This window comes from Falco punctatus (assembly GCF_963210335.1).
Source record: "Falco punctatus genome assembly, chromosome: 3".
NCBI lineage: Eukaryota > Metazoa > Chordata > Aves > Falconiformes > Falconidae > Falco > Falco punctatus.
The window spans coordinates 32,896,905-32,915,911 of record NC_137582.1 but is presented as its reverse complement, the minus strand read 5'-3'; the positions used below and the strand labels follow the sequence as shown (position 1 = coordinate 32,915,911).

The 19,007-nt window shown below is 41.1% G+C and overlaps 1 protein-coding gene across 6 annotated transcripts in view; it reads left to right on the top strand.

Annotated features, from left to right (window-relative positions):
• NECAB1 (N-terminal EF-hand calcium binding protein 1) overlaps nucleotides 1-19,007 on the top strand; it is a 104,346-nt gene that overhangs the window by 60,311 nt on the left and 25,028 nt on the right. For all 6 annotated transcript variants that reach the window (XM_080381838.1, XM_080381841.1, XM_080381837.1 and 3 more), the window contains 3 exons: nucleotides 2,957-2,982; nucleotides 5,343-5,440; nucleotides 18,061-18,197. In XM_080381838.1, the coding sequence (XP_080237964.1) occupies nucleotides 2,957-2,982; nucleotides 5,343-5,440; nucleotides 18,061-18,197 (261 nt within the window). The remainder of the gene's footprint in view (nucleotides 1-2,956; nucleotides 2,983-5,342; nucleotides 5,441-18,060; nucleotides 18,198-19,007) is intronic.

Here is a 19,007-nt window from a genome sequence, read left to right as displayed (position 1 = left end):
CCCAGCCCACAGCTGACTGTGGTGGGCACAACAAAAGCGAGATCATAGCTGCCATGCGCTCCTACACTTTGGACCAGTTCCAGAGGTACCACAAACAGGCACTTTTGCCACAGTTCGTTCAAGTGGATTTGCTTATGTTTCTGTCGCTGAGCGATAGGTATGATCAGCTTTGCGGTGATCAGGACTGCTTAATGGAATATTTGCAATAGTCCTTTAAGAATCGTTCACGTTATTAGGTAGACAACATTTTAGACACAAGGTCAGACATATAGAAGGCCTGCATTTAGTAGTCAGAAAGCAAATTGAGAGCAGTTCAAAAAATGATCATGTTGACATGATGTGAGTGCATTTGGCTGCTCACAGAATAGGGTTATTCTTTGGGTGCTTATCATGAGTGGAGTGCTGGCACTTGTATGTAGTCATCCAGCAAATATTGCAAATAACATGTTCAACGTTGCTAGATTATAGGTCTAAGCATAAGCATCCTTGCCATCTGTACCCACTGAAATGATGAGCAGGTGTCCACTATAAACCTGAGTATTGAGTTGCAGAAGCAGCCCTTTGGTGTGCAGCTCACTCCTGTACTGTTAACTATATTCCAGAATTCATTAATTGTTTCTGTAGCGTCCTGCAGGGAGCTCAAAATTGTTTGTATACAGAAAAAGAATTTCTAGGCTTGTTCACGACTGTGTTTGAAGCAGTATGTTATTATTTCTGAGACAATGAACTAATCAGTGACACAAAATTATAGTTTGCCTTCTTGGAATAGCATTCCCTTCAAAGAGGGTACAGAGAACAATGGAGCCTCAGAGGGTATTTATAACAGAGAAGGAAACACTATGAGTATGCGAGACTGAAGTCTGTGCTTTTTGTGTCATTTCTATGTTCTGATACAGGCTTCCTGAAAGCTGCTGCGCAAATCGCTTTGGACAATAACTTTCTCATTATTCAAGTTCCCCATTCTAACTGAAGATAAATTCAGCACCTAAATACTTTTCCTTTTTTACTTTTAGTCCATTTGCAGCTGTGTTGCTCCTGTCAATAGGACTAACAGTGATGTTCTGCTGACAGCAATGCTGAAAGCCTCCGAGCCACTCCCTTGCTGTGTTGCTACCACAGTGCTGAGGATACTGCAGAAGAACAAGGACCAGAATGGATTTTAATATGAAATTTGAAAAGAGAGCATGAATGTGACTGGCTAACCATGTGAGAGGCTGTTTTAAACACAGATATCAAGCTGTACTTTAAGAAATGCAGAAATGCCTTTTACAAACAGAAGGTGTTAGGGCAGATGATGTGATGGGGCAGGAAATGCAGGGACAATGAACAAATGAGAGGGCATCATAAAAGCAAACTCCTGACATTTAACATCATCCTGTTCTGTCACTGCTTTTTGACTCAGGCAGTCTTCCAGCTTTCAGGTTTTCAGTTTGCATCCAAGGAGTGAACATCTGGACTGTTCAAAAAAGAACTGCTGAACTGCAGAAGTGATTGGTCAAGCACATTTGATCATTCATGCCATAGTAGTCCATGGTGGACAGCATTAAGGGGTCGCAGCCACTTTTTCTCATCACGTTGTTTGTTGTTGTAAGAGTTAAGTTTCTCAGCTTCAGCACCAATTCTTCCAGGCTGTGGATTCCCTTACACCTGCTACAAAAGCCACTGGAAAAATCAGATGGAAGACTCCATTGCAGCCATCCAACTTGGCCAGTTCAAATGCAGATAAGGTCACCTTCAGTTAATAAAAGTTGTGGGAGAATCTCGTTTACATCATCAATTAAAAGCATTCAGAAGTTTTTACAGCCCTGAGTATGAAACTCTGTGACAACCCAGGATCCTGCAATTTCTGTCTGTTTCTCTCCCTCATGAAATAAAGGTCATGTATGGAAGTTAGCATTGGTGAAAGTGAATTTAAGATAATACTGTGTCATCATTTTATTAAAAGGTCAGTTAAAAAATACCATTAAAAAGATAAGTGAAAAAATGCTAAGTGCAATCAGCTGTTCAATATTCACCCCTCAGCAAGATTAAAAAGGACATTCATGCTTTTAAGTTTCTTTAATAATCACTTTCTTCTCCTCCTTGGAAGAAAGTCAATACGCTAACTCAGAATTGAGCTGTAGGTCAAAAGTGGGTTTTTTTGACTGTTAAAGCCTCAGAGAGGAAATATTGCTAATTAAGAGGGAAAATATCACTTAAGAGTTGATCAAGAGGAAATCTGTTTCAAGTGAACAGTTTTGAATTGTATAGAATACTTGCATACATTTCTATATTTATGTAATACTGGCATGGGAATATAGCAATACATCTATACTTTTCACATCACTGATTTTGCTGAAGTTAGTACTGGTGAAATGGTTTTGTATGGCCAGAAAGTCTTAGAAACTATGTGTGCTGATGAGCTGTGTCTGGTTTTATCCTACTGGTTATCCCTCCCATGGAACACTATTGCACAGTGAGGATTGCAAAGAGGTTACTGGGTTTTCCTTCATTTAGCATGGAGGGCTGAGCTCTCTGAGCCACACTGCCCAGCATGACAGCCACAAAAGAGGAGCACCAGCAGAAAAGGTGGTGGTGGGGGGGAACAATTTCTAGTGCTTAGATGGATTTCTGCCAGGACTGGGACCAAATGTGTAAAGCCTGAGCAGCAACTCTGCACCACGATGCACAAAGGTTGGGTGAGGAACTTCAAAGAGGGCTGTTGGTGAGTAGGATGGTGCCAGTGGGAATGTGATTGGGAAGAGAGGCTGCAGCACAGCTACAGCCTTCAGCTTCGGACAAGCCTCCCTAAGGCAGCAGAGCAAGGCCAGCAAGTGCCAGGCGCTCACATCTCCTGCTACAGCCCAGGTGGGGAGGCTTCATACCACAATCAGGCTAATCTTTGAGTCCTGCTATGTACCAATCCAACAAAAAACTATTACTAAGCTCACTAACCTTCTTACTCTTATCTTCCCAGCAATCTGGACACAGAAGAGCTCTGCGGTAAGTTCCTTCTTGGGCAAGAACAGTATCTATGCCTGTGGCAGACCTGTGCAAGTAAACATAGCATGTGATAAGATTTTTTTTTTCTCCTGTTTAATCTTTGTAGCTCCAACAGAAAATAACTTCAATTGAAAGAAATCCCGGGAAAACGCAGATTACTTACAATCTTTTCAGACTGTCAACCATTACATTAAGAAATAACTTAGAAAATATTTTTCCTAATACTTGTGTTCTCTGATTTTCAAGATATGTTCTGATACAAAAATAGACATAACTTTTATCTGACTTCTCTTTTATGCAAGATTTTTTTTTTTCTAGTTAGTTTGTCGCTTCCAGAGGTATGAGTGCTTTTGGCAATTTCAAAAGTAACAGTCACATTAGTACTCCTAGAGTAAATTCATCCAGTACACTGGAAGAAAATTCATTACTTCCCTCCAACTTGAGTCAGTGAAAACAGTAAAGCTCTATTATCCTTCATCACAAAAACTCCTGTAAGACCTAGAATTTGGCTCAGTTACCCATTTCTGTACCCTATTCTGGGCTGTGAGTCATTTCCCCAAAACCCTGTTTGCTGATCTTACAGCACCTGATTTAAGTGTGCTGCTTACAGCAAAAAAACAAGTCACAGAACATTTCTGCAAGTCCTCCCACAAAGTGACAAAAAACCCCCATTATACTTGTCAAAACTATCCTATTTCTGAGGGGAAGATAATAGGCTGATTATTTTCCAATAGTCAGCAACTCTGAAGACCTACAAAGGTTGAAAGTACTACCAGCTCATTTATCCACCCACAGGATAACTCCACCTATGACCAGGACCCCACTAAGAAGCACCTCAGCCTGTGGCTTATAAATATGTAAGACTCAGCTGAAGTGAATTGGGCTGTGATGATTTCTGCTGATTGAGCATCTGGCCAAAACTATATCAAACTGGCCAAGGAAGGCAGATGGCTTAGTTCCACAGTGGACTTGCTGCTTTGATACTGCACTGGAGGCTCACAGGTTTGCTCAGTACTTGACCCCACCAGGCACCTTAGGCTGGCCAGAGAGAGGGCTGAGGGGGCTGTTTGCCCAGCACTGGCTCTGTTTACTGTCTGCTTTGATTAAGCATGGCTTGCTTCCGTGGCCTTTTGAACCTTTCATAGGTTGCTGCTGGGGTGTTTCTCATCTGTGAGTCTGGTACTGAGCTGAGGCAGCTCTTCCTAAGCTATCTCAGCTCACCTCAGAAATGAAGCTTTGCTTCCAGGGTACTAATTCAAAACGCATTTTCATTCTAAATCAGTTTATTCAATCCCTCAGCAATATCAAGTTTTATCAGTGTTCCTGAAGCCTTATGCTTTCATGACTGCCCTGAGAAGCTCATGCTGATCTCTTAAAAGCCTCAAAGTATTGCTATTTATTATTTCAAAAAGCACCCATCTAATCTTGTTCTTCCTGTCTGCCATTTAGATGTTGTTTTTCATCCTTGTTCAGGTGATCTGGTGTCTAAATGCATTGTCTAACACAGTGTCTGGCTTTCAACATAATTTTCTTTCTTTTTCACATTTTTCTTCTTCCTGTGTCTCCCTCTATTGGATTTTGCTACATCAACCGAATGGGAACTCGGGTCATGATTTCCCAAGTTTGCCTCCACCACCTGTTGTATGACTGAGTTACGCCCTCAGATTTAACATCAGCTCTTTCTGTTAAAACACACTTTGCTTTGAGCAGCTATGCAAGGACATCCTGCATCTTATGTTATTTCCATTATTTTTGGTAGAAGTATTTTGCATGCACCATATTTGTTGAAAATATAATCATAGCACCTGGGACTAGAAGCTTATCTGGCAGCTCATGGTCTCCATTTCTCAGAGAGAAGCAACCATTCTCAGCTGACCTCAACTCACAACAGCTCCCACTTGATCTTACCTCCTCTAATGGCTTTACTAGAATTACTCATTTTTATAGCAATATAATCAGATTTAGTACATACACATGAAAACTTTGTCTCCTGCTACTAACCCTAAAGTAAACTATTAGACTGAAAACCTAGTTTAGAATAAAACTGCAGATACTTTGGAAAAAAAGTCTGTTTCAGCATTCAAACTGGTATTTTAAATTTTTGTCAATTTGGCAGCTCATTTATTGAAAGAAAATGTTTTGAAACACTGATTTTGATATTTTAATTACTCCAGGAATGACTTTCAGGGGAAATAATACAAAAATAAAAAATAAAATAATTCTTTTCATTTTAGTTCTCATTCATTTTATATATTTAAATAGTTAATACCATAACTGAATTCAGACTTCATAAAATTATTCAATGAAATACTGGTTTTTCAGGTCATTAACAAGTGATGTGTGTTTTCTTCTTCTTTTAGAATATTTTTCCCAGCACTTGGGAGAGTATGAAAATGTTCTGTCTGTCTTGGAAGACTTAAACTTAACCATACTGAAGGCAATGGACAAAACAAAGAAAGTAAGTAAAACCCGAAATTTTCTTTATATTGTATATTTTGTTTATTTGAACATGTATCCAGTATTTTTTGTATTTAAGTAGAAGTTCTTGCAAATATACATGTTTGCATCAAAAGTCCAGTAGGACAAGGCTTGCCAGAATGGTTCAGTCTCAAAGCTGGAAAGCTCTGTCTGCAAAGTATTACAGTTTGGATATAATCAATATTGTCTTAGTAAATGATCTGAAAAATGTTCTTCCGATTGTGGTACCAAGAGGTATTGTGGTGCCAAATGTGGGTATTATCAGCATATCAACATGTGGAAATAGTCTGAATTTGAAAAAATAATTGTGGTGGGTTGACCCTGGCTGGATGATCACTCCCCTCCTCCACCAGACAGGGGACAGAAAATATGATAAAGGCTCGTACATTGTGATAAGGACAGGGAGATCACTCAGCAATTACAGTCACAGGCAACACAGATTCAACTTGGGGAAAATTAATTTAATTTATTACCAAACAAATCAAAGTAGGATAGTAAGAAATAAAGCCAAATCATAAAAGCACTTTCCCCCCACCCCTCCCTTCTTCCCAGGCTTAGCTTCACTCCCGATTTCTCTCCCTCCTTCCTCCAGCAGCGCAGGGCACAGGGAATGGGGCTGGGGTCAGTCCCTCACACGCTGTCCCTGCCGCTCCTGCCCCCTCAGGGGGAGGCTCCTCACACTGCCCGGCTCCAGCCTGGGGTCCCTCCTGCTGGGTACTGTCCTTCAGGCACAGCCAGCTCCAGCGTGGGTCCCCCACGGGGTCACAGCCCGGCCAGCAGCCCTGCCCCAGCCTGGGCTCCTCTCCCCATGGGGCCACAGGCCCTGCCAGGAGCTGCTCCAGCGCGGGCTGCCCGTGGGGTCACAGCCTCCTTTGGGCACCCACCTTCTCCGGCATGGGGTCCTCCATGGGCTGCAGGTGGAGATCTGCTCCAGCATGGACCTCCATGAGCTGCAGGGGCACAGCCTGCCTCACCGTGGGCTTCACCATGGGCTGCAGGGGAACCTCTGCTCCGGCTCCTGGAGCACCCCCTGCCCCTCCTGCACTGACCTGGGTGTCTGCAGGGCTGTTGCTCTCAATCTCACTCCACTCTCTGGCTGCAAGGGCTGTTGCACAGCAACTTTTCCCCTTCTTAAATACATTATCCCAGAGACACTATTGCCATCACTGATGGGCTCAGCCTTGGCCAGTGGTAGATCCATCTTGGAGCCGGCTGGCATTGGCTCTGTTGGACATCGGAGGAGCTTCTGGTAGTGCCTCACAGAAGCCACCCCTGTAGCCCCCTGCTACCAAAACCTTGCCATGCAAACCCAACACAATTTCCCACCAAGAGCAACTAGAGTTTGGCTGGGCTATGGACTCCTAGACTTAAGATCAACCATATTGTCCCCATCACTCCAAAATATCTCCATGTCTAGATATTTTTAACCCAACAGACTGGCAGATAACTGACTCCTGCGAGGTAATTGCAGCATAATTTCTGCGTACTTTGTTGCCCTCTGTGGTCTGAAAGGGCTGTCCACCCCAGCTTTCTTGAACTAAGCTTTTCTGTAGTCTGCTAGCCCTGCGCTATCTGAAAGTGAGAATACTGAGACGTCTATGGGAGAAAACATTCCCGGTGCCTCAGCAGGTTCAAGAAACTTTGAAACCAGACTTCCTTGGACCATTCTGGGGCCGGATCCCAGCAGCCTAACCAAACTAAATAGCACCTGGAAAGACAGGAAGCCCTTAAGGGTGTAGGAGTGGTTCATGCCCTGTTGCTTTACGGGAAGGTGCTGAGCTAAAAATGCAGAGAGACAGATACAGCAAGGAGCATCTTTCAGCAGGTAAAAGGCTGAGTTGCATTTGCAAGCAACACCTTAATACAAAAAGCATCTTACTGGAGGATGCTAGGGGAGCTACAGTCCTTCTGTTTTGGTCTTTTGTTACTGGCCTTTTGTGTTTTAACCTTAAACAAGGAAGGGGAACGCGTATCTGAAGATTTTTAGAGGGATTTGTGGCATTTGATATTTGATCATTTCTCTCCTTGGGATGGAGAGAGTCTGCATGAGTTACTTATACAGTAGTGTAAGGACAGATTAATCATTGGTGTCAGTTGTTGTTATTGTACCTGCCAGGCTGATATTTTCCTGATCAAAGTACAAGCTGGGATAGTTCTGTTTATCTTGTTTCTACTTCATCTTTATATGCAGGAAGCATTAACAATTAAAGACACAGCAAAACTTTACAAATGCATTGGAAGGCTTGTTTGTTTAAGCCTATTTTTTTCTGATTTTTTTTATATTAAAACACAGAAGCGTATTTAAATAAATATTTAATCTTTTTTATTACCCAAATAGACAACATTTTCAGCGAGCTGCATTTTTATTATTGTCTGTAGCTTGCAGTCACACATAAATACATTTAAACTTTGCAACCCAGAGCACAGTAATAAATTCTGTCATTGAATAATGACATAGATAAAAATAGACTAGTTTTTTTAAGGTGCTTGACATCTCCATTCTATTGACGTGTGAATACTGGAAATCAGAAACTTACAGACTAAAGAACACGTCTGAAGTTATCAGGCCATAAAGCTGCAATTTGTCAGCTATTCAGTAAGAACGAGTTTTGCTCTATCATTTTTATTTCTGGTATTGCCATAGTTTATTGCAAATGCAACCTGCTGCTGGTGGTGAACTATTCTGTACTCAGTAAACTAGCAAAAGCTTGTTTAATCACCAAACATGTAATTTTCATGTGAAGCGAAGCTGAAAATATAGAAGTATTCAGGGGTTTAAACAGGCATCTAGTGGTATTTTAGAAAACCTGGGGTATTTGAGGATGGCCAAGATGTCTGCACGGGCCTGACAAATAGCACGCAGGACCTTTAGGAGACGTGGGAGCAGGATGAGACCTCCTTCTAGGGCAGCAGCTGGAAACCAGCTGGGTTTCTGTAGAGCACCAGACTCCAGTTTAGGTACTTGAATAACTCTGAGGTCTCTGAAGGGTTTTTCCCGGAGGAGCTGTCTCACAGAGGAAGAACTGATGATGGCTTACCCTGGCCTGACAGTGCCTTTTTTATCAAAGCCATAACACCCATTTGAAGTTCCATTTTCTTTCTTTCACCAGCTGAAGAGCACTCCCCTCTCCTCCTATCTCCTGCCTTCCCTTTTGCCAACTGCATGGTGTCATTTTACGGCCAGGATGTACCCTCATGTGTCCCCACTGTCACTGTCACCTGCACCGTGAAGGCTGGCAGCAGAGGCTTGCAGGGAAGCAGGGACCATTTTGGATTGTTTTAACCCCCCCCTGCTCCAGAGGGTAGTTTATACTGCAGTGTTGGTGACAGTCTAACCACAGTTGGCTGGTGGCCAAGCGACCATGCCAGGGGGATTTCAGGGTGGGACATGCTCCCTGCTCCGTGATTTCAGTGACTGCTGGCTTGAGCCTCACCTGACCTGTTAAGTCTGTCATGGATCTGACAATAGTCTTGACATACAGAGCACCAGCTCTTCAGTCACTGGAGTGACAGCTAAAGTTCAGACTGTCTGCACTGGCACAATGATGAAGTGGTGGGAACTGGGAATCCCTGAGCGAGCACCTGAGCCCAGCAGAGATGCTTCCTCAGTGTGGTTTCTTTTTCACTGCAGATGCAGAGTTTTGTGTGGCACCCATGGAGGCCACCCTGTCAGCTGCCTCAGAAGTGACTTAAGGCCACTATACCTGTTGTAAAAGTAATCCAACCTCCAGCAGCAAAAAGCTTCGTATCTACACTGCTTCTTAGGTTATATTGTTTATATGTATTAGATCGTACATTTTAATTTCAAAAGGAAATAGTGCAATAGATTTTTTTAAGTAAACTGAAACTGTCTTTTATAGCTAAGAGTGCTTATAAGACAAAATTTTCATCCAGTGAGTAAGACTAGAGCTTCACCCTGTATAATTTTATATCTGACGTGGAAATCCTGTAACTATAAAGCAACAGCAACCTCCTGGATGGATTCGGGCAGGACTATTGTACAGCTACTAGAAAGCATTTATGAACAGCAAAATGAAATATTAAAATCTAAAGTAAAGGGAACATCAAAATAACCAAGGACTGTCAGCACAGTAGAAAATTGTTTAAACAAATCTCGAAGATTCTCCCCTCAATGTGTTTTTCTGTCTCATCATCCTTATTTCATTGTTCTCATTCCATTTCTTTACATCTCTTATTCCTCACAAGTACAGCAAACCCTTTTTTCCATAGATAAAAGCCAGGCTTAGGATGGAAATGAAAAGCCTAAGTTTAGGATGAAAATGAAAGATAATTTTTACTCAACAGAGCAATCAAGTTCTGGAATAGTCTTCCAAGCATTTGGGGGCGAACTGCTTTTTACATGTTGCTTGCAAAAACCTAGAAAGGAGAATGTGTAATGCGCAACAGCAAGATGCTGGATTCAGTGACTGGGTCAGTCAGTTCTTTGCTCCTATGAAATCATTCATTTCTGTGCTTTGCTCAAAAAACCCCAAAGCTAAGTGAAGTTAATGCAGCTCGTTATTACTGGGAAACCTCTTGAATAGTCTAAAAATAGGAGCTGATCTAATTAAAAAGATTATAGGAGCTGAAAGAGTAACACAGGGACATGCAATTTAGTTACTGATGGTGCATTTACAATAATTATGTAAATTAATGCACTCGGTGAGGTAGATACCCATTATAAACCAGAATACCTAGATCTTTTTAATAGCCCGTTTGAGTAGTAGTAACAGCAGCGATTATGCAAATTATATTGCAAAACAAAATAACTGGGGAAAAGCTAGATAAGCATATGTCAACAATAGAGTTCCACAACTAACATGTGTTTGAGCAAAAAAGAAGTTTCAAGATCTTTTTTTTGTTTTCACAAAATCCATGTTAAATTTTCTGACACCAGTTTTTGCATGTGATTAGAATTTATTAACAATTTTCACAGAATCAAGTCTTGTTCTCTTTGAAATAGCAATTTTTACAAATGCACCTTTCACAGTATGAACGTAATGAGTAGCTTGTGTGTAAGAGTAACGTAAGGCAGGTATTACTCAGTTTATCCTGATTATTAATTTTCATGCATTGGCTTTGAATTTACTTAATTTGTTCCTTTATGTTTATCACTACGTTTTTTTCAGTTCAGTGTCAAACAAAAATCATAGAATCACAGAAATATTCAGGTTGGAAAAGACTTCTCAAGATCAAATCCAACTATAAATCTAACACTCCCAAGTCCACAACTGAATCATGTCCCTAAGTGCCACATCTACGTATTTTTTCAATACCTCCAGGGATGGTGCGTCAACACTCCCTGGGCAGCCTGTTCTAGTGTTTGACAATGCTCTCAGTGAAGAATTCTTTCCTTATATCCAGCCTAAACCTCCCATGGTGTAACTTGAGGCCATTTCCTCTTGTCCTGTCACTTGTTACATGGGCAAAGAGACCATCACCTGCCTGCCTACAGCCTCCTTCAGTGAGTTGCAGAGACCCATAAGGTCCCCCCTGGGCCTCCTGCTCTCCAGACTAAACACCCCCAGCTCCCTCAGCCGCTCCTCACAAGACCTGTGCTCCAGATCCTTCACCAGCTCCGTTGCCCTTCTCTGGACACGCTCCAGCACCTCAACGTCCCTCTTGCAGTGAGGGGCACAAACCTGAACCCCGGATTCGAGGGGCGGCCTCACCAGTGCCCAGTGCAGGGGGATGATCACCTGCTGGCCACACAGTTTCTGATACAGGCCAGGATGCTGTGGGCCCCCTTGCCCCCCCGGGCACACTGCTGGCTCATGCCCAGCCGGCCGTCACCCAGCTCCCCCAGGGCCTTCTCCCCCAGGCAGCTTCCCAGCCGCTCTGCCCCAGCCTGCAGCGCTGCCTGGGGCTGCTGTGACCCGAGGGCAGGGCCCGGCACTGAGCCTGGTTGAACCTCCTACAACTGGGCTCGGCCCATCGGTCCAGCCTGCCCAGATCCCTCTGCAGAGCCTCCTGCCCCCCAGCAGAGCAACACTCCTGGCCAGCTTGGTGTCGTCTGCCAACTCACTGAGGGTGCACTCGATCCCCTCATCCAGATCACTGATAAAGGTATCAAGCAGGACTGGCCCCAGCACTGAGCCCTGGGGGACACCACTGTGACTGGTGACCAACTGGATATAGCTCCATTCACCACCACCCTTTGGGCTCAGCTGTCCAGGTAGTTTTTCACCCAGCAAAGAGTATGCCCATCCAAGCCATGAGCAGCCAGTTTCTCCAGGAGATGCTGTGGGAAATTCTGTCAAGGTCTTTACTAAAGTCCAGGTAGGCAACATCCAAAGCCCCTTCCTCATCCACGAAGCAGGTCATCTTGTCATAGAAGATTAGGTTCGTCAAAATACCATAGCCATCTCCCATCTTGATGTTTTTAAGTGGACAAAATATCCAAATTCCATTGGAAATGAAAGGCCAGAGTAAAGAGTTACTGATTTTATTATTCATTATAAAGAAATAGAAATCTGTTCAGGATGAAGAGCACATAAAGTGCTTGAGCTGCAGTGGTACCATTCAGAACATTTTTTCTTTTGGCCATGGATGACTTGACCTAAATTCCTTGGGGGTTTGGGCTTTTTTTACAATTCCCTAATTTTTTATGAGACAGGCCGGCGGGTGGTTTGAATTGGAGTCTGGATCCTTTTTTGTATAAATCCATGTAATCAACTGTTCAGCAGCTCCTTGCTGTAAATGCAGCTGAAGAGAGGAACGCTGGTGATAGTGCGAAGTGTATCATGAGTTGTACCCTACTACAAGGCAGAGAGGACGCTATGAATAAACAGCTATTTTTATCTAGGGACATTATTAAATGAAGTTTTAGAATTTCATTTCATAGGATTTTCTATCTATAAAATTTATTAAAGATTGTGACTTAGTGCAAATGAAGTCAAACACAGATAAATTCAAAAAGCTGCAAGTGATGAATTCTGAGCAGTTGTGCAATTCCAGAGATTCACCCCTTCCCTCTCTTCCTAGATCCTTATCAGAGTAATGAAAACTCTTGGGAACTTCTTTGATCTTTTTTGTGGAAGTCTTGTACCTACTGGGTCAGAAAGAGGCAATGTTCAAAATTTTGCTGGTAGCAGAGATGATGTGTTAAATAGAATTTAAAAAACCAAACAACCAACCCTTAATTAAGTTAATATCCATACCTTTAAACATAAAAATGTGTAGAAATAACTTCACAGCAGAAAAAATAAAATCATTTAACCTAGCCATTCTCCTGCAAATACCTGTGAAACCCACCAAGAGCTTTGATGTTTTCCTTGTATCCTTACAGCCTTCTCCCAGGAGCAGTGGCATTACACATATCCTTGCTACCTGCTGAGATAAAACAGTTTCTTGTCTCTAAGCTATGTGGTGCACTTAATAGCAATTAAATAGGAGTTACTTTTTATCTATGCATGAATTTTGTACATAATATTACTGCAATAAGAGTCTATGACTCCTTCAATAATGCCAGTAAAAGAAGAGTGATAGACTCTTCTGTTCCGATACACGCTGTTACAAGTGTGCGTCAATATTCTCCTATAATCGCCCATGGGTGCCCATTTTATTTCATTGCTCTTTATGTCAGCACTGCAAGTGTTTAGTAGGATTGTTGCTGTTCCAATTCTCTAGGCGGAATTTAAACATGTAATTTATTCCAAATATAATACTTCAATAAACTTGTAAAGCTTGTGCCGCACTCTAAAACTGAAGTTGAATCTATTTAATAGCTTAGCAGGTAATGCCTTTACTCAGTCTTACAGTGAGGGTGCTGTAAAAGTTGCGTTTGTGTGAAGTCAACACAGTGAGCATCTCTGGATCTGGCTTCTGATGAAATTATGATTTTATTCTGACCCTGTTCTGATTCTGTCCTACAGTCTGCAGAATTAGATCTTACGGATTGAAATTGAAAAGCCTTGATTTCTTTTTCATTTTAGTAGTTATTCTGACTTATTTTTTGTTCTCAATTTAAAGTTGTAAACCAGAGTGTTGTTCCACTAATGTAGGATCTAAACACACAGGGCAGGAGACATTCCATAATCAAGGGAAATTTAAATAGATTATTCCTTGCTGAGTTTTACTCGATGATAACTACTTTTCATTTGTCTTGAGGGTATTTTCTATAAGGATAAGCATAAATAATTTTTATAAAATAATTTTCATATGAGATATAAAACAGGAAACAGAAATTGGCAGAGTAATATAACACTAATAACTAACTACTATAATGTTACAAATAAAGTACAATAAAGTTATAAAGTGTTATATAACAAACTACTAGATAGCGAAATAGCAATATAGAGAGGGGGGCAAGGGGACTAGATTTGTTCAACCTGGAGAAAAGGCTGAGTGAGGGAATATGTAAATGTATTATCTAAAGAAGGGTTATACAGAAGACAAAACAACACTGTCTTTTTCAGGGGCACATAGCAAAAGCACAGGAGGCAACAGCTACAGTTTGTGGAAGGGAAAATGCTGACTAGACATTTGGAAAATAACTTTGAGCACAGAGAGTGCAACAGTGGACCAGAGAGAGCGCGTAATCTCCATCCTTGGAGTTATTCCAAACTCAGCACAGTCCCCGTGCAGCCTGAACAAGTTTTGAAGTTGGCCCTGCTCTAAACAGGAGGGTGGACTAGATGACAGCCAGACATCCTTTCCCACTAAGTCTGTGGAGCTCTTGCCTGAGCTCCTACCCATTCTGAGAGATTTCAGAGTTATTTTTTGTCCCAACCAAGATTAGTTTGCTTGCCCCAAGTAAGCAAACACAGGTATCTCCCTCCTTCCCCATCTGAAGGAGCTAGTTTTCTGTTCAGTGGATCAGCATGGTGTCCCGTCACCCCAGGGGAGATCATCAGGGCTGGCCCCAGGGCTCGAGAGGGTCAAGAGAGTTGCTGAACCTCTGGTAGCCCTGAAATGTGGATTCCCTTAGGAGGTACCTAAGGTCTGCCTCCTCAGCCTTTATAAAAGGAGAACCTCTTCTGCAGCTTTTAAGATAGCCGTAAGCCAGTTTTAAAGGCCATGGTGACCTTTTCTGCAGGGAAATCGCTAATCGTGTATTTTCAGTTGCATTAATGGAAACTCCCATCTTAGCTGCTCACAAAGGTCACAGTCATCTCTTGATGAGGAAGATGTGGAAAATTACCCTCATTCACTCACATTCAGTAAAACTAACAAACATAATATGTTAACACAGACTTACTTCATCTGGACTGCCCAAACTGCTGTGCAGTATAATGTATATGCTAATGAATGGTAATTTACAGCTAATGAAATTAAAGAAACGGACCATTTTTCTAGTTTACACACAGATGCTATCAGTGGGTGCCATTATTAATTGGTGTCAGTATACTGACAATACAAATGCTAGGCATGCCAGTTAAGCTGATTCTACCATAGTATAACTATTTAATAAATTTATATACATTTTTTTTTTAATTCATAATTAACATTTTCTTTCTTCTAGTGTGATCTTTTACCAGTGTGCCTTTAGTAAAATGCAAATGAAGGCACTTTTCTGTAGGAAGTAGCGTGGTGAAACAATAACAAAGCATGGCTGTAATTCCTCATTGCTGAGAGATGGAGTTGAGGTTTAAGTTGAATTGTAACAGACAATCTTTTTTCCTCCGTAACTTAAATTATAATAATGCTGACAATTGTATATGTTGAATACCTTCCTCTAGGATCTTTGAATAATTTTAGAAGGACTGGTAGGAGTAGTTATCTTTCAGTGGGCAGGAGTCAAAGTTGCCCAACGTTGCTGTAAGCTCAGGACTGCTGGCCTCAGAGCCATTACTAAAAGAAAAATACTGAGTAGTCATTTGCCCAGCTGGCTGCATTAAGAAGGTTAAGTAATTCTGCATAGAAGAGTTGTAAACACCAACATTTGGGTAAAATATACATAAGGAAAAAATCTTTGATAATTCCAGACTCCCACAGATTGTTAGCATGCTGCCTGCCTAGCCCATCATTACAAAAAAGCTCTGTGTACCTGATAAGGTAACTCCAAGCCATATTTAAATATCACAAGGACCTGTTCCACAGGGAAGCCTTTAAATGTAGAACTTATGGAAGAACAGGGCGGGAAGAGAAAAAGACTAAATCCTGGTGCAGTGCACAAACCTGAAGTAGCTCTGATGAAAAAAAAACCACCTCAATAACTTTCAGATGCAGGAAAGCATTTCTGAAGAAGCCAAAAAGCAGCAAGCCTCAGACAGTAGGAAGTATTACACAGCTAACGTTTATATGATACCCCCCATCAGCAAGGACCCACCTGAACAGTTTGCAAAATGAAACAGCATTGATGTACTGTTTAAGTTGTAATTCAGCATGCCAGTATCAGATTTACCATGATTATGAGCAGGAAGCTATATGGAGGTATCTGTAGCATTAACTTTTTGGATGCCCAGAATTTTAAAACACTTTGATTATTTTCCTCTTGTGAAGTTGCTTTGGTATTCAAAAACTTACAAGAAATGGTCAGTTCTGTACCGTTTTGTTCACTTACTTCCAAGAGCACTGGCAAAAGCTGAAAAATTAAAATATAACCTGGATTTCTACTCCAGGGTTTTACTTAGCTGCCCATGCTACACAGATTCACACACATTGTTCTAACATGCCACAGAGAATCAAAATTTTTGGAAATTAAGTGATCTTTTTAGGTGCACCAAAGTTTCAAATCAGTTACAATGGAGACAATTTAGAAGGAAAAAAACCCAGCTTTCCTATTGCATACTAAGATTTAGTAATCATAAAGTTTGCCATAAATGTTATTTTTAGGACTGATGTCTCTCAAAAGGTGAGCTACTCAAAAGGTAGACAGCCAATCTCCCATGAGTACCTATTTTAAAAATGTCTAAATAAGAAATTATTTGTCAGAGAGTGGCTCTCACCTGATTAATCTGAAGACAGAAGAAGTAAATATAGATGACCATAAAGCTCCTGAGTATGTAATTAATTTCTGGTGATTTATGGGTAGTTTAACATCTGAGGTTTCTGTAGCAGAAGTCTTCCAACAAGAACTAACAATAACATGCATACATTGTGAATAAATTGCTCTTATTAGAGAGCAAAATCCTTTTAAAGTTATTATCTTAGATCTTCTATTTTATGTTTAGATTTCAAAACATCCCATATTTATGTTCTGATTGCAAACACATACTTGCAAAAATTCTAAGTCAAAAAGGCATTTCAGCTGTAATTCACACTGGGAAGAACAGGGAAGAGCTTAAAAATACCCATATGCATTGCCAAAAATACTCAAATGGGTTCTCAGCTAGAGGAGGCAGCAACACCATTCAAATGACAAGTTTTCTTTAAAGCTTGGAGATAACAGACCATCTATCTTCAGATGCAGTGACCAGAGAAATCTTATTCAATGCACCTCATATTTTACGAAACCGTTTTAGATGGAATGGTACCCAAAGGCTTCCAAGATCAGCTTAGTGGGTTTTCTGCACACACAAACACTCTAGAGCATACAAAAAATGGATACCAGCATACTTTCATCCGAGTAGGAGGCAACAAATTAATTCAGACTTTGAGATGGAAGTGCATTTTCCTTCTCTGTTCCTGATGGGAGCTATACACAGTAAGCAGAGGCTCTAGGGGTCTGCTCTATCCTCTCTATTAAATTTATTAACGAGAAAACAACGAAGAGGATGTTTATATTATTGTGTAGGTGACCCCCTTCATACAGCATTACCTGCATGTCACTGGGTTTTGTAGATCTGGGATTGCCAGAAAAGTTACAAGTTGACTCGATCCATGGAAATATGAATCATTGGGCCAGGGAGAGAGCAGGTATAAGAATTTTTCTGAAATTATCTACACAAAATAGGCATAAATATTTTCAAACACGTAAAATATATTGGAAATGTTGTTACACAAAGAACCATTACAGACTGCTAAATATAGGTGCAAACTTTTCTAATAACCAAGCTCCAACTCAAAGAACATTTAGACATGCATTTCATGTAATTGTGAAATATACAGATACACGGTTTCAAAAATAATTAAACAAGTTAAAGGAACAAGCATCAGTCAAAGACTGTAAAATTCAGGAGGCAATCTCTGTGGCACAGGCAGTCCGTCAGTCAAACTGCTGGTGGAGTTTTCCAGGGGGAGTATCACTAAGCACGTGCTCTGCTCAAAGGCTATTCCCATAATCACCGTCAAGAGACAGGGCAGACGTCTTTTCACAAGAGTGGATGGGAATAAAAACTTTAAATTGATTTCTGCATTTGTCAATAAGTGCTGGCGTTTCCACACTTAAGAAGTAATGTGCTACTGCCATCAACTGGAGTTAAGAAATCTAAGAAAAAGACGCTTTTTTGAGTAGAATCTATGCTGTGCCACTGTGTGCCTGGGCCTCTCTCAGCTTGGGTGGGATCAGTGTCTATACCTGGAAATTCAGAGGACTTTTTGTCCAGAAACATGAAGGTTGCTTATTCAGTTTGCATGTATAAACATGAGAACATCCAAACTGCTTCCTTTCTGAATTAAGTCTAAATCTCTCCTTGCATATTTCTAATTTAGTAGGCAAATCCTTACTGTTTGTTTTTTGGTGTTTGTTGTTTTTTTTTTCCCTCATGTGATTTTCAGGGCTATCAGGAAGCTTCTAATTTGGAGCAGTTTGTGACTCGCTTTCTTTTGAAGGAAACACTGAACCAGCTTCAGTCCCTCCAGAGCTCCCTGGAGTGTGCCATGGAAACCACGGAGGAGCAGACTCGGCAGGAGAGGTGAGAAAACCTGTCCAGCTGCAGTGAAGGGGGTGAAGAGTCAGGTCACTGTGAACCTCCAAGGCCATTCTACATTTCACCCAGCAACCTGTTGTAGGGAGTAACAGCAGAAACAAGGATACACTTTTTGTTCCATATAGGAACTCACTAACAGTTTTCCTGAAATTGAATACAGACAGGTTCCAATCTGATCCTGTGGTCACTGCATGTAGAAGGACCTTTTTGTTACATCCTAGGCTTTGCTCCTTTGACTTCTTTTTAAATCCATTGACTAATATCAAATGCCTGACTGTCTCCTTGCTTATTTCTTCCAGCTTTATTTTATTTTTTTTTTTCATTTCTGGTTGCACAACTGTCTGAATGTTAAGAGGAGAAATACTCAGGCTCTTGCTTGTTACAGCTTCTTCCTAGAACACAGGGTCATAATCTTGGCTAACATCTAACTCTGTCCACTCTCAATCACCTGGGTAACTTATATCCATCAAGGGTTTAGCTGAATTTAATACCATGACCTCATAGGTGAGGGTTTGTAGGATCAAGGATCAAAACATTTTTGAAAGGTACTTGGCTTTATGGATTTGTTTTCCTTAGTATGGTATCATTAAAGATGATGGGGAAAGTGAAATACAAACTCTAGTGTTTCATGAACAAATAAGATCTTAACATTTCATATGTTTTAAAATGCATTGCTTTTTCATTCTTTCTTTTGGAAATGTTATTTTCTTGTTTGTTTTGCTGTTGGTTTTGAGCTCTCTAAAGTTCATGAATAATACACTGGGGTTTTGCGCCAGCAGCTTGACCACAGGAATC